Here is a 12,814-nt window from a genome sequence, read left to right on the forward strand (position 1 = left end):
CTCCATGTTATTGTGCTGGTTTGTGTCTATGCAAGCCCACATACTGGCATTTGTGTCTCTATGGGGGAGGCTGCTCCTGCAGATTTCCATCGACACGCACACAGGAGCTGATGCATTGGATTTTGTCCCCAGATGCACACAGAGGTATTGCAAGCCCCTGAGCTCACGCGGGGGCATTTGTGTCTCTTTGCTAGGACCAGATGAGCATCCATGGGCAACACCAGGTGCTCCTGGCCTGCTTTTCCCCCACCATAACCCTCACCATTGTGGGAAGAGGCTGATTCAGGGTCACCCCTCCTAAGCCAGCTCCTCCCATTTAATTTCACCCCATTTTTTCATTTAATTGACAAATCGAAGGACAGGACAAGACCCCAGCAGAGGCACTGCAAGCCGGTGGCACAGCTGTCACCTGTCTCCATTACGTGGGTGCTACTGCTTTAATTGCCTAACACCCAGCCAGCACCTGGTGAGCCTTGCTAGAAAATCCTTAGAGAGCAGCAAGGCGTTAATTACTATTGTTATTACTCTAATCTCACTGATGGGATTTGTGATCTCCTCCCTCACTGGAGGAGCTTCTGTTGCTCAGAGTGGGGCTGGACAGGAGGATCAGGTGGGATGTCCCTTCCCCATGGGCTCGCATCGCACGCAGCCCAGGCAGAGCGGGGACTGCAGCCTGTTTGCTGTCACCTACAGGCTCCAGGGACAGGAGGACTGTCCCCTGCTCTGAGACCCCAGCAGGACCTTTCCTGAGACAAGGGCCATGTTAAAATTAAGGGCTAGACTCTTATACATGTTTTGCATTTCTCCTTCGCTCCCACACTGCTGACAGAGGTAGAGATGACCTCCAGCAGAGGCCTTATCCAGGGGCAGAAGGCAGCAGTGGTGTATCTGAGACCACCCCAGCTGCCAGCCACAGGAGTGATCCCTGCACCTCTCAGCAGCCCCCCATGAGGATTAATTTAACCAGCCCAGATGTCCCCCTTCTGGCTGCTAAAAGCTGTGCGATGCACCCTGCCCTAGATACCAGGGACAGAGCTAAAACCAAAAGTCACCCAGAAATCCCCCAACCCTCTTTGCAGACCAGGAGGAATTGCCTGGGGAGAGGAGGGTAGGCACCAGGGTCATGTCAGCATCCCACACTGAGAGCTTTTGGGGAGGGGACACCCCACAGCCCCCTCCCAGGCCTGGCTGCAGGACATCAGCAGTGCAGCCCCACGGACCAGGGAGCCCCCCAGACTCAGGCAGACAGGAGTCACCTCAGACACGCTGCTGCTGGAGGGCACCATCAGCCACTGAACATTTTTCAGCACGAAGTAATGCTTTCCGAACAAGTTTTGCTCACGGACTGCATTGGGGTGGATGCTGGGAGGGGGGAGCAGGAGGGCATGGGCATCCCCCCCTGCACCCTGCTGCTCCTGCCCCTGCTCCTCTCCCCCTGCCCACAGCGGGGCTGTTCCACGCAGGGTACGTCCCTTCCGTCAGTCATCATCGATCTGTGTTTCCATGAGCTCAAAGGCCACTGGTCTGATGCCAGCGGAAACGTCAGGAGCAGGTGAGTCACCTCTGACAAACCTGCCCCAGCCTGAGCATCACGAAGCGCGTGCCCCCAGGGCCTGTCCCAGCCGCCCCTCCCAGCACTGCTCCACCTTGCCGCAGCCATGACAAAGGACGTCCCCTGCCAGCCCAGGACACTGCCAGACGAGCTGGTGGCTCGGTCCCACCGGTGAGGAGGTGAGGTTCCCACCTCGACAAGCCGGTGAGGTTCCCCAGCCCACCTTCACCGAGTGAGCAGGCAGCACGGATGCTTCTGCAGCCAGCAGCTTTGTGGCCCTTTTGTTGGGCTGTATGGGGAAAACCAGAGCCCCTGCCCTGGGGGGGCACAAGCAGAGGACAGAGCAGTGTGTGACAGCTCTAGGGAGAGACATCACTCAGATGCCTCAAGGAACCAGCTCCTTGAACAACCAGTCCCCCAGAAGGGCAGCTTGGAGCAGACCAGCGGTGATCTCCGTGCAGGACCTGGTAGCCTGTCCCTTTCCCAGAAGGGTGGGAACATGGAAAGAGGACCCCCTGGGCACTGCAGGGCTCGTGTGACGAGCCATGGCACCCTTGGCTGAGGGCAGGGAGGGAAGGATGTTGTGTGCCTGGGTCAGAGCAGCCAGGAGCCAGGTAACAGCATGGCCCGGGAGCACATGGGCGAGGTGGAAACACCCCAAGCATGATTTGGGTCCGTGTCCTAGATTAAGTCCTCCTCCAACCCAGTGTGCGTTCACGTTTCAGCCACTGGTGCAGCCAAGCCAGCCCACACACCTGCTGCAGGGGGGAATCAAGGCCAACAAGAATGTTGGATTCACAGCATCATGGTGCCCAGGCCTAGAGCAGCACCCAAAGTCACTTCATTTGGGTTTGAACCCTGTCTCCAGCAGCCACCTGCTTGTCTACAGGCCACTACAGCTCCCCTCCCTTGGGGAGTGTTAAAATCCCACCACTTGCCTTCCTTACTGCAACCCCAGCACCTGCATAAACTGCATAAATGAAATGGGCTTAAAAAAAAAAAAAATACAGCATTTGCATCTCGTCCCCTTCAGATGTGTTCCTGCTCGCAGCATCCCATTACCAGCCTTGCATCTCTGCAGGAAATGAGGACTGAAAAAGAAATTGGACTCTGGCCCCAGCCTGCCACTGCCTGTCCCCATGCATGGGGAGAGGACTTCTCTGGTGGGGACACACCGTGGTGTCCATAGCTCCTCACATGGGTACTGGTGTGAGGTGTCACCATGCATCGCACCCCAGCCCTACAGTGATGGTCACTGCACTGGCCCCAAGCCCACATACTTGTGGCAGTGAGGGGAAGTTCAAGGTTCTCATTTCCCTCTCCTGAGTTCAGCAGACACCACAGCCAAAACCATAGCAGCCTTCAGCCAGACACAGACCTGGCAGCAAAACAGAGACCGCTGTCGGTCAGGAGCCTGACACCCATGGGTGCAGGGTCCCCACAGCGAGCAGAGCCTGAGAAACCAGCAGCAGGGTCCCAGCTCGAGCACACAAGCAAACTCCTGCACAGCACAGCACTCCTCACACACGCCAGGCACCCAGCTGGGGGTGCCACCACCCTCCAGGGACCTCACCATGGAGAGGCATCAGGGAGCGCTGCGAGGGGCACCATGGAGGGGATCCTCCTACGCCACCCCAGGGGGCACCACCCAGGGACACCCGTACCCCACAGCCCACCTCTTCCAGCACTGTGTTTCCTCCTGCAGCCCCTTGCACAGCCCCCCCAGCCCTCCACCCCACCTATTGGGGCACAGCAAGGTCCATCAGGGACACCACAGCCTCAGGGCAGGGTCTCCCAGCTGTGGTCCTAGGTGTCTGCCTCCAGATGTGGCAGGCCCAGAGATGCTAGAAACATCCAACCAAGAGCCCAGACCATCAGCAAATGCCCCACAAAAAACACAAATCCAAACTGAAGCCAATCTGCAACCCAGGCCCAGCAAAGGCAACCAGGGTCAGGCACAGCCTGGAGACCTTCCAGCAGGTCTAGGGACGAGACAGGCCCAAGGTCAGGCTGGGAACCCAACCTACAGGTCAGGGTCTGGATGACCAAGGCTTCACCCAAAGACCAGCACACCCCCCAAGGCAGCTCAGGCAAGGATCAGTGCCCCTGGCTGAGCTTAAATGGAGCCCCTGTGGGTGGGGGTCCCAGCTGAGGCTGGTTGGGGCCACCAAAGCCCATTAGTGGCCTTATGCAGCTCCTGCCCCCACCCAGCACCCCTGCAGCCCCCAGCCTGCAGCTCGCAGGGGGCTTTGGGCAGCTCACCTGGCCCCGCAGACCCTCCGCTAGCACTGGGTGCCTTGGGGGTGCTGGGGTGAGCAGCGGCAGCTGCCGCGGCTCGCTGAGGGCCCATTTGTGGAGGCTGCTCTGTGGACACCCCATGAGCACAGAGCAGACGGGAGGTGCATTTGTGGCATATGTGTCTATTGCCCCCCCCCCCCCCCCCCCCCCCCCTTCAGTGCTGAGCCCCCCTTGCTTTGGGGGACACCCATCTGGTCCCAGTGCCCTGCCATGGAAACAGCTTTCCTGGAAAGCCTGAGTGCTGAATCTTCCCAGCAGCGAGGGCACGTCAGGTCTCCAGCAGCTGCCGTCACCCCTTCCCCACTCAGTTTTTAACAGTGACAGGGCCACGCAGTTGGTCACAGGCTGGACAAGCTGTGCGGGGCTGCATCGCCATCGTGGCCAGACACAACCTGGGGTGTCCCCAAGGGGGCACCTCCCCGAATGAGGCACACCCTGAGGGCTCTTCATCCTCTTCCCTATTTTAGGGACCAAACAGAGCCAAAAGCTTGGTGCAAAGCCAGCCAGAAGGAGCAGGGCTTGCACCAGAACAAGCGTGGGGCTGGGACCAAACTTCCCATGCCAAGCCCCTGCCCAATTTCATCTCGTGGTGTGCTGGGTGCCACTGGGTGCTGTGCGTCCCCCTCGGCTTGTGGCTGTGTTTCCGCAGCGGAGAATTGCTGGTGCTGGTGCCTCCCACCCAGGCTGAGAGCTTCTGAGATCAGAGATGCTCTTACACGAAACCCAACTATTACTGCCGGCTTTTAAAGGCCAGACTGAAGTTCCGAGGGAATAAAGTTCAATTTTCTGTAGATCTAATTTGAAACCATTTTAATGCTCATTAAGATAGAGAGACTCAAGCGGATTGTGCAGGCTGGAAGACAAGGAGAGGGAAAAAAGTTGTTATTGACATTTCGGTTTAGGTCTTTATTCTACCCAGAACTCCCCGCTTCTGCCCAGCGGCTTTGAGTAACGCTATTGTTAGCGTTGGAATTGCGGTTCTGATGTCCTTTTTATTACCGGAATAAAAAACAATCCTGAAGGCCTTGCCTGAAATCAGCCTAATGGCATCGGCAGCCATGGAAAGCTGGGAGCTGCAGGGTACCCTGGGCAGTGCTGCCGGGTGCTGGCTGCTGGGGTGACCCCGCAGAGCCCTGGGCAGTGCCCTGCTTCTGGGATGCGTGTGGGATGAGCCCCAAAGGGGGGTTGGTTTTGTTTTGGGGGTTTTGTTGTTTGTTGGTTTGTTTGGGGGGTTGTTTTTTCTGTTTTTGGGGTTGTTTTTTGCTTTTGTTCTTTTTTTTTGGCCACCGGGGTGGAAATGCCAGCTTGGGTGCTGGTGGGCTTTTGGGGTTGTCCCGGGGCTGCTCTCGCTGCCGTTCGCCCCGGAGCCTGCTGAGGGCAGCAAACCCCCAGGCAGCGCTAACGCCCGGCCGCGGGCTGTGCAGGATGAGGCCCGGCCCGGCTTTTTGGGGAAAGCCCCGGAGGATGAAGATCCCCCAAAGCAAAGCCGAGCCCCTGGAAACCCCCGGCAGCCCCAGCAGCCCTATCCTGTGTTGGGTTTTGCCTTGGGGTCCCCCATTGCCGCCACTTATCGTGGTCCGTTGGGGAGCACTGGGTGGTGCTGGGTGTGTCCCGGCCCGGTCCCCAGGGCTGGATCCGTCCCCAGTGCCTGCCCCGCCAGCTGAGCCCCACAGCTCGCCTCCAACAGCAGCAGGCACAGCGAATTGTAACAAAAGCTCCTGTAGGAACACGCATGTGTCCTTGTTTCCCCTTTGGTGCTGGCCCTGTGGGTGGAAACCCTCCCGCTTTAGGAAAAAAAATAAATATGGTTTTTGACCCATTTTGACCTCAAAAAGGACCAGCGAGATCTGTGTTTTGGCAAAGGAGAGCAAGAAGGCACTGGAGCACCATCGGAGCACACAGCAGCTGCAGCAACCCCTGCGAGCAGCGGCCAGGGCTGGCCCCAGCTCGGGGAACAGCCCCGCCTGTGGCTTGGGGAGTCCCTGGAGCCCCCCAGTCCTACCCCAGGGGAGGCTGCTCCAGCAGAGGGGAATCGCAGCGTGAGACCCGCAGCTGAGACCTGGAACAGGCACAAAGCGCCGGGCTGGGTCCCACGCAGTGCTGTGCTAAAGGCGCTTGGAAATGCGGATTGATGCGCTTCCCCAGATTTAGCCGTGCGGCACTGTACTTAGAGGTGCTGGTACAGCCAGGGAAAGGAACACGAGAATCTTCCTGCTCCAGATTTAGCTCTTCATTGATTTTCCAGCTGCAGGCAGCAGTCGCTGTCCCAGTGCTCATATCGCCCATTAAAGACATCACAGAAACGAGAGGAAAACGAGGCAGCATTGTGATTTTGATGAAGACAACTAAAAGCTGTGACTGGCAATTTCTGGAAGGAAAATTTGTCCCTCTTAGTGTGGGGACCGGGCTACATTGATCGTGAATGGCTCAGAGACACCAAGGGCACCCAGCTGCTCATGTGTCCAGGTCGCAGCAGCACCCCCAGCTCACCCTGGCAGCACCGTGACCAGCAGGAGGGACCTGGGGTCCTCAACTGGGGCTCATCCCTGCATAGGTAAAGGCAAAACCAGGTTCAAAATCCCCCCACCCGTGCTGGCCGCCCACCCGCCGTGCCCAGTGCTGACTCAGCGGCACACGCCCTGTGTAAACGCCCGCCAGCTGCTGCCCCGGCCGCTGTTTGCTCAGGCTGCGCCGCTCTGTTTGCCTTGCGGGGATCACGATGCAGGGAGATGGCCTTTCGGCCGCCGGCAAGTGGGGCAGGGTGGCCCCGGCAGCTGGGGGAGACCCTCCCCGTTTCAGGGCTAAAACCTGCCCAAGGTGCCTCCAGCATCTCAGCTCCTGCGCTCCCTGGCCCCAGAAGCAGCAACTCATCAGCAAGACCCCAATTAAATCCTGCACGGAGCTCGAGGAGCCACAGAAAAATGCACCCGCCGCAGTGTAACCCGGCTGCCATACAGCCAGGAAAATTATTTATTATCTTTTCCTTGCAACAGAGATACAGGGAAAAAAAGCACCCACCCTCCCCAGGTGCAAACAGCGGCAGCTGCAGCTTCCACGTAGGAATCTATGTACATCACAGTGTAAAGTCCATCGGAAAAAAAAATTCCATCCAAGTCTTAAAAAACTCCCCAAGGATGACCTAAAACCAGGAACCAGAAAAAGTGGTTGAGAAAATAGGTTGGGCCCCTCCCTCTCACTATAAAATATATATAATTTCTAAGGCGACATTTCACAAAACCAGAAGCGAGCTTCCTAAAGAGTCTGAGCTGACAGCCGACGGCACCGTGCGGGCACGGCTCGCGTCGACACGAAAACCTCCACCCACCCCGCGGCCTCAGTGGTCAGCATAGTCCTTGGTCTCCACGCCGGTCTCGTTGAGCACCGTGGTCCTCATGATGGCCTCGGTGACCGCGTAGGGGTCGCAGTTGGCCGCCGGCCGCCGGTCCTCGAAGTAGCCGAAGCCGTCCTGGCCCACCTGGCGCGGGATGCGGATGCTGGCGCCTCGGTTGGCCACGCCGGCGGAGAACTCGAAGATGTTGGAGGTCTCGTGGTGGCCGGTGAGACGCCGGGAGTTGTCCCTGCCACCCCGCGGGTCGTAGACGCAGATGTGGTAGTCGTGCCGCTTGCTCAGCTTCTCGATGGCCGCTTCGATGTGTCTGTGGGGGACCAGGACAGGGTCAGGTTTGACACAGGGACCAGCAGAGCCCAGGGGCACTCTCAGGCCACCACATATGGCAACGTGCTTTTAAAATCAGTCACTCCCCCCGGCTCGGCGCATGGTCCCAACCCTCCTACGTGCAGCCCAGGGCTCCCCCAGGGACTCACTTGAGACCCCCGTCCCTCCGCATCTCCTCGGTGCTGTAGTTGGTGTGGCAGCCGGCCCCGTTCCAGTTGCCCGTCATCGGTTTGGGGTCCAGAGTGGCCACCACGCCGAAGTCCTCGCAGACGCGGTGCAGGATGAAGCGAGCCATCCAGAGGTGATCGCCCATCTCGATGCCTTCACATGGACCCACTTGAAATTCCCACTGGAAGGAGAGAGTAGATGTGTTGAGGGGACGGGAGAGATTTGTGCCTCAGCTGTGGGGCAGCTCATGTCCCTGTCACCCCCCCAACAAGAGCTGCCAGCGTGGGGAATGGCTGAGCTTTATAATTCACCCGTCAGGAATCAGCGACGGGATGGGGAGCATTGAGTCAAGCAACAGGACAGCTTGGGCACGCCAAAAAAAAATGGGAATAAACTGCTCACAACTAAGGAGAGAAAATCGGAAGGCTTTTCTCAAAATGGAAGTTAACAAGTATCATGCCCTGCTCCAAGGCTGGCGCTTGAGCTGCTGGCATGTAAGATCCTCCTGCAAGTTGGGCACGGGACTAAAGATGTCCCCGCGAGTTCTTCCTGGGGACAGGGTTGCGCCACCCGTGGTGACTAAGCTGGGATGACGCATCCACAGCTGCTGGCATGGCCCGGCCGGAGCGCGGGGTGCTGGGGGCAGCTGAGGAGGACCCTGAAAAGATCAGGGCAAACAGCAGGGTCTTTAAAAGCCTGCCTCAGCCCCACTGCTGATAAACCCCCGCTTATCAGCGGAAGAATCAAATTGCCGTCGGCCAGTCTGGCCACCTGCATAAAGCAATCAGAGGCTCCCTTGTGTCAACTCCTAAAAAACCCAAATCCCCTCCAGCCACCCCAAGGCTGTGTCCCGCAGGAGGTTCTCAGCACTTAGGGCAGAGGAGCAGGACGCAGACACCCTCAGCTCCACTTGCTGCTCCCGCGGCCCATCCTGGCTCACGCTGACACTGTGCTGGGCACCGCAGGGTGGCCCAGCACCACTGACCGCTTTCCATCACTGGGGACCCAACAGCAGAGAAGCCCCAAGGAGAAATAGGGAGCACAAGTCTGGGAGAAGCAGACCTGGAGCATCCTTGTGGTCAGCACCTCTAAGCCCCACGGGCACCTACCTGGGAGGGCATCACCTCCGCGTTGGTGCCACAGATCTTCACCCCCGCGTAGAGACAAGCCTTGTAGTGGGACTCCACGATGTCCCGCCCGTACACCTTATCCGCTCCAACCCCACAGTAATAGGGGCCTGGGAAGGAAACAGAAGGCACCACACAAATAAGGCTTTGGGGAGGAACGGCAGTGTGCCCCCACCACCCCCAGGCACTGGGACCAACATCGGCTGCAGAGGATTTATGGAGATCAAATGGGGATCCTTGGTGCAACGGGCCACCAACCCCAACTCAGGGGAGAGGTGAGCGACCATCTGCGCAACCTGGGCCTTATCTCTGCAGCTCAACAGGACTTGTAACGCCAACTGGGAGGCAGCCAGGAGGTAAGGAGAGCTTGGCTGGGTCTGCCCCGGGGCACCCCATCGACCCTCTGAGCACTTCAAGCTCTGGAGATTGTTCTGCCAACAGCTGGCATTGTTCGTGCCCAGAACAGTCAGCTGGCTGTGGTTTCACAGCGCTCTTCCTCATTCACGCAGGTCAGAGGAAGATCTTCTCCCCGCTTAGGGGAAAAGAGATGTTGCAAACAGCCCGTCCCTGCGACGCGAAGAAGTCAGGTTGGGAAACCCCTGGCCCTCTCCCAGGAGGTGCTCAGCCTCGTGCGCTGCAGCGCCCGGCCGGTCCTTTCACCAACAGCCGCGGGGAGATTTTTCCAGCCGAGTTCTCGAGCCCTTGACAAACAAGTCGTGCAGCCCAGAGCTGTTTGTGCAATGGGGCCCGGCTTGAGCGGCGCTGCCGGCTGGCTCACGTGAGCCACCAGGCAGTCGGCAAAACAGCTCCAGCCCTCCTTCTCCTGGCTCCCACAAGGGGAAATGTGCCCGAGCACCAGCAGTGGGATGGGATGGGGATAGGATGGGATGCTGCCCCGGTAGGGACATCAGCAGCAGCATCCCCCAGTGAGCATTCGGGCTGGGGTTTGCAGGAAGGCACTTACCCTGCGGGCCGGGGAAGCCGTTGTCGGGCCAGCCGTAGGGGTGGCCGTTGATGCCCAGCAGCGTGTACTCCTGCTCCATCCCGAACCAGGGGTGGCTGTCCTTCACCAGGTCCATGACTTTCTTGCAGGTGTGCCTCAGGTTGGTCTCTGTGGGCAGGGAGGTCCCGGTCAGACCCACGCTGCGGGCATGCACCCACCATGCTCAGCTCCATCCCACTCAAGTCTCAGCCACCTCCCAGAGCATTTCCCGCAGAAGCCTCAGGGAAAGCGGTGAGCGAATCCCCCTTCCTGCAGGGCCTTCTGCTCACCAGGTTCCTCCTTGCAGAGCCACTGCATGCCCACAGCTTCAGGCCACAGGCCCAGGAGGTTTCATTAAACTACCCCCAAAACCACTGCCTCCGCCCCATGAGTGTCCTCCTGCACACCGAGACATCAGGACACATCCCCAGCCCTGTCTCCCGGGCACCCAGCACATCTGGGAGCGGGGACTGACCACCTCCCAACGCTTCTCTGCTCCCATCCCCAGCTTAATCCTCATCTCCCTCCAGCCCTGTGGTTTTGGGAGCAGCTGTGCTGGCTCAGGAGCAGGACAACGTGCCACACAAGGTCCTTAATGGCAACGCAGCCCTGCTCCGGGAGGAGCTGGAGGGCTGGAAGCTGCCTGGCTCCAGCACCCAGGGCTGGCTTTAAGACTTGCTCCAGCAGAGGCAGCGCTGCCGGGCAAGGATCCCAACCCAAACCCTTCCCCCCAGGCATCCCCTCCTCCATCCTGGGCTTTATCAGATGGACAGACAGACACTGGGACTGCAGACTTCTGCCCTTGGCGATAAGCCCTTGCGTTTGCAAAAGGACGCCCCGAGCCACGCCAGCACCTTCGCATTCCTTTCCTGCGGCCATCAACAAGGCGAGCAGCCACCAAGCCGGCGCATTACAGCGAGCTGCTGTTCCCCTCTCCGAGCACTTTGAACACTGCTTCTCTCCTACAGTTTCCCCTTATTTACAAGCCTGAGCACTGATGCTTTGCATGGCCCCGCAGGGCTGGGCGTGCTCAGGATTAAACTCTGGGCCACCCCGTGCCACCTATCCGCACGGGAGCAGGACGGCAGCCGCCTCTCGCTCCTCTGCTCCTCGCCCTTCGCAGCAGCTGCTGCAACAGGTCCCTGCACGCACCCGCCTCTGCCAGTGCTCGCATTTCGGAGCCTCAGGCCAAGAGCTCAGCGCCGTTTGGCGAGGAGCAGCGTCAGTGCCAGCGGTCTTCTTGGAGAGAGGCACCCCGAGTTATAGTGGGGTGGCTGGGATTTGTAGTTATTAACAATACCAGTGCTCACCTGCAGGCTTCCTGTTGTACTTGAGCACTTCGCACAGCACCAGCTTGTTGGGGTCCAGGCAAAAAGGGTCCCTGAACATGCAGACGGGCACCAGGAACATGTCGCTGTTGGAGCCCTCCGCCTGTGCTGTGCTGGAGCCATCAAAATTCCACTCGGGGACATCTGTGGGGTGGGAGAGGGACAAAGGGGAGAGCGGGGTTGGGAGGAGGTATCTCACGTACGGATAGTGTGAGGTGCTGCTGGCTTAGACCCAGCATGGAGCACACAAGAGGGCACCAAGCACCGTGGCATGACAGCCACCGAGGTTTTCATGCACAGCCCTGAGCACCAGCACATTCACCCACCCCAGTGCCATCGGGGCACAGGCAGGATCAGCCCTGGAGCTTTTCCTCCCCGCCGGCCACCCTCTGCCAACGCCTGGCACGCACCGCGCTGGATGCCAGCCCGGCTCCACGCCTGTTTGCCCGGTGGACAGGGGCAAGGATCTCACGTTCCCCTTCCCACCCAGCGCTGATGACAGATTACAGATTAGGCAAACGGCAGCCTCGCAGCCGGATATTTACACTGCCACTTTATATAACCCCGTGAGACGGCTGCAGCGGGTATCACCGGTGCCACGCAACCAAGGAAGGCGAGCACTGCCTCCCGCCGCCCGAAGCACCCCAAAACTTTATCCCGGCGATGCTCGGCGCCGTCAGGAGGGAGTGGCAGCGGCGTTACCTTCGATGCTCTTGGGCTCCTTGTCGAGGGTCCTGCTCTTGCAGCGCACGCCCTCACCGCTGCCGTCGATCCAGACGTAGGTGACCTGCACCTGCCCGCCCTGGGGCAGCCGCATGTACTGCTCCCGCACCAGCTTGTTCAGCCTGGAGCTGTGCGACACCGACATGGCGACGGCCCTGCGGGACGGGAGCGCGCCGTCACCCCTCCGCCCCTCTTCCCCCTTTTGCCCCTCTTCCCCCCTTCCCCGCTCTTACTTTCCAGCCGGCCCCTCCGCCAAAGCGCCCCCCCCAGCTGTCTGTCACCCCCAGCCGGCCCCCTCGCTCCCCGTGTCCCCGTCCTCCCCCAAATGTCCCCGTCCTCCCCCCAAATCTCCCCGCCGTGCTCGGCGCCGCACCCGCAGCACTGCCGCCCCCCGCGGGACTCGAACCCACGGCCCCGCCGCTCACCGGCCCCGGCGCTGCCCCCGGCCGCGCCCGCCGCGCTTTATAGGCGGGGGGGGGCGGTGCGGGGGCGGCTCCGCCCGGGGGGGGGCGGCACCGAGCGGGGACCCGGCCCCTGCCGGGAAGGCGGGCAGGGCCTTGGGGCGCCTTTGTGGGGTGCTCCGGGGTGTGGGAGGTGGGGGGTGCTCGGGGGGGGTGTGGGGGTTGCTCGGGGGGCGGTGGGCGCTGGGGTCAGCTCGGTGCGGTAGCGCTGGGTGAGGAGCCGTGGGGCACAGAACGGCCCAGGGACCACCGAGTCCAGCCCCCGGTTCCGCTCAGCACCACCCCAAACCAGCCCCTGTGTCTTGGAGCCTTGTGCAAACGCTCCTTGAGCTCCAGCAGCCCGGTGCCGTGCCCACGTCCCTGAGCAGCCTGTCCCAGCCCTGGACCACCTCTGGGTGCAGAACCTCTCCCTAACACCACCCTGACCCTCCCCTGTCCCAGCTCCGTGCCGTCCCCTCGGGTCCTGTCGCTGTCCCCAGAGAGCAGAGCTCAGCGCCTG

At 60.3% G+C, this 12,814-nt stretch overlaps 1 protein-coding gene across 2 annotated transcripts; it reads right to left on the reverse strand.

Moving 5' to 3' along the window:
* Positions 1 to 6,783: 6,783 nt before the first annotated feature.
* LOC118257087 (glutamine synthetase) lies at positions 6,784 to 12,314 on the reverse strand. Of its 2 annotated transcripts, none has more exons than XM_050714592.1 (7): positions 12,280 to 12,314; positions 11,834 to 12,009; positions 11,114 to 11,275; positions 9,786 to 9,932; positions 8,804 to 8,931; positions 7,676 to 7,875; positions 6,784 to 7,506 (listed from the first exon to the last, which is right to left on the reverse strand). In XM_050714592.1, exons 2-7 carry the CDS (start codon positions 11,997 to 11,999, stop codon positions 7,185 to 7,187), a joined length of 1,125 nt encoding a protein of 374 aa, XP_050570549.1. In that variant the 5' UTR covers positions 12,000 to 12,009; positions 12,280 to 12,314; the 3' UTR covers positions 6,784 to 7,184. The 2 variants fall into 2 exon arrangements, with proteins under 2 accessions (XP_050570549.1, XP_035420575.1); XM_035564682.2 differs by having other exon boundaries at positions 12,228 to 12,293.
* Positions 12,315 to 12,814: the final 500 nt, after the last annotated feature.

Source organism: Cygnus atratus, chromosome 19 (assembly GCF_013377495.2).
Source record: "Cygnus atratus isolate AKBS03 ecotype Queensland, Australia chromosome 19, CAtr_DNAZoo_HiC_assembly, whole genome shotgun sequence".
In the NCBI taxonomy this organism is placed as follows: domain Eukaryota; kingdom Metazoa; phylum Chordata; class Aves; order Anseriformes; family Anatidae; genus Cygnus; species Cygnus atratus.

Bases quoted from the DNA above. Each gene is read 5' to 3' on its own strand.
- LOC118257087 (XM_050714592.1), bottom strand. From the start codon at position 11,999: ATGTCGGTGTCGCACAGCTCCAGGCTGAACAAGCTGGTGCGGGAGCAG. The intron at 9,933-11,113 runs GTGAGCACTGGT...CCCTGCCCACAG, and splicing joins GTACAACAGGAAGCCTGCAG to AGACCAACCTGAGGCACACC. The intron at 8,932-9,785 runs GTAAGTGCCTTC...TTTCCTTCCCAG, and splicing joins CGGCTTCCCCGGCCCGCAGG to GCCCCTATTACTGTGGGGTT.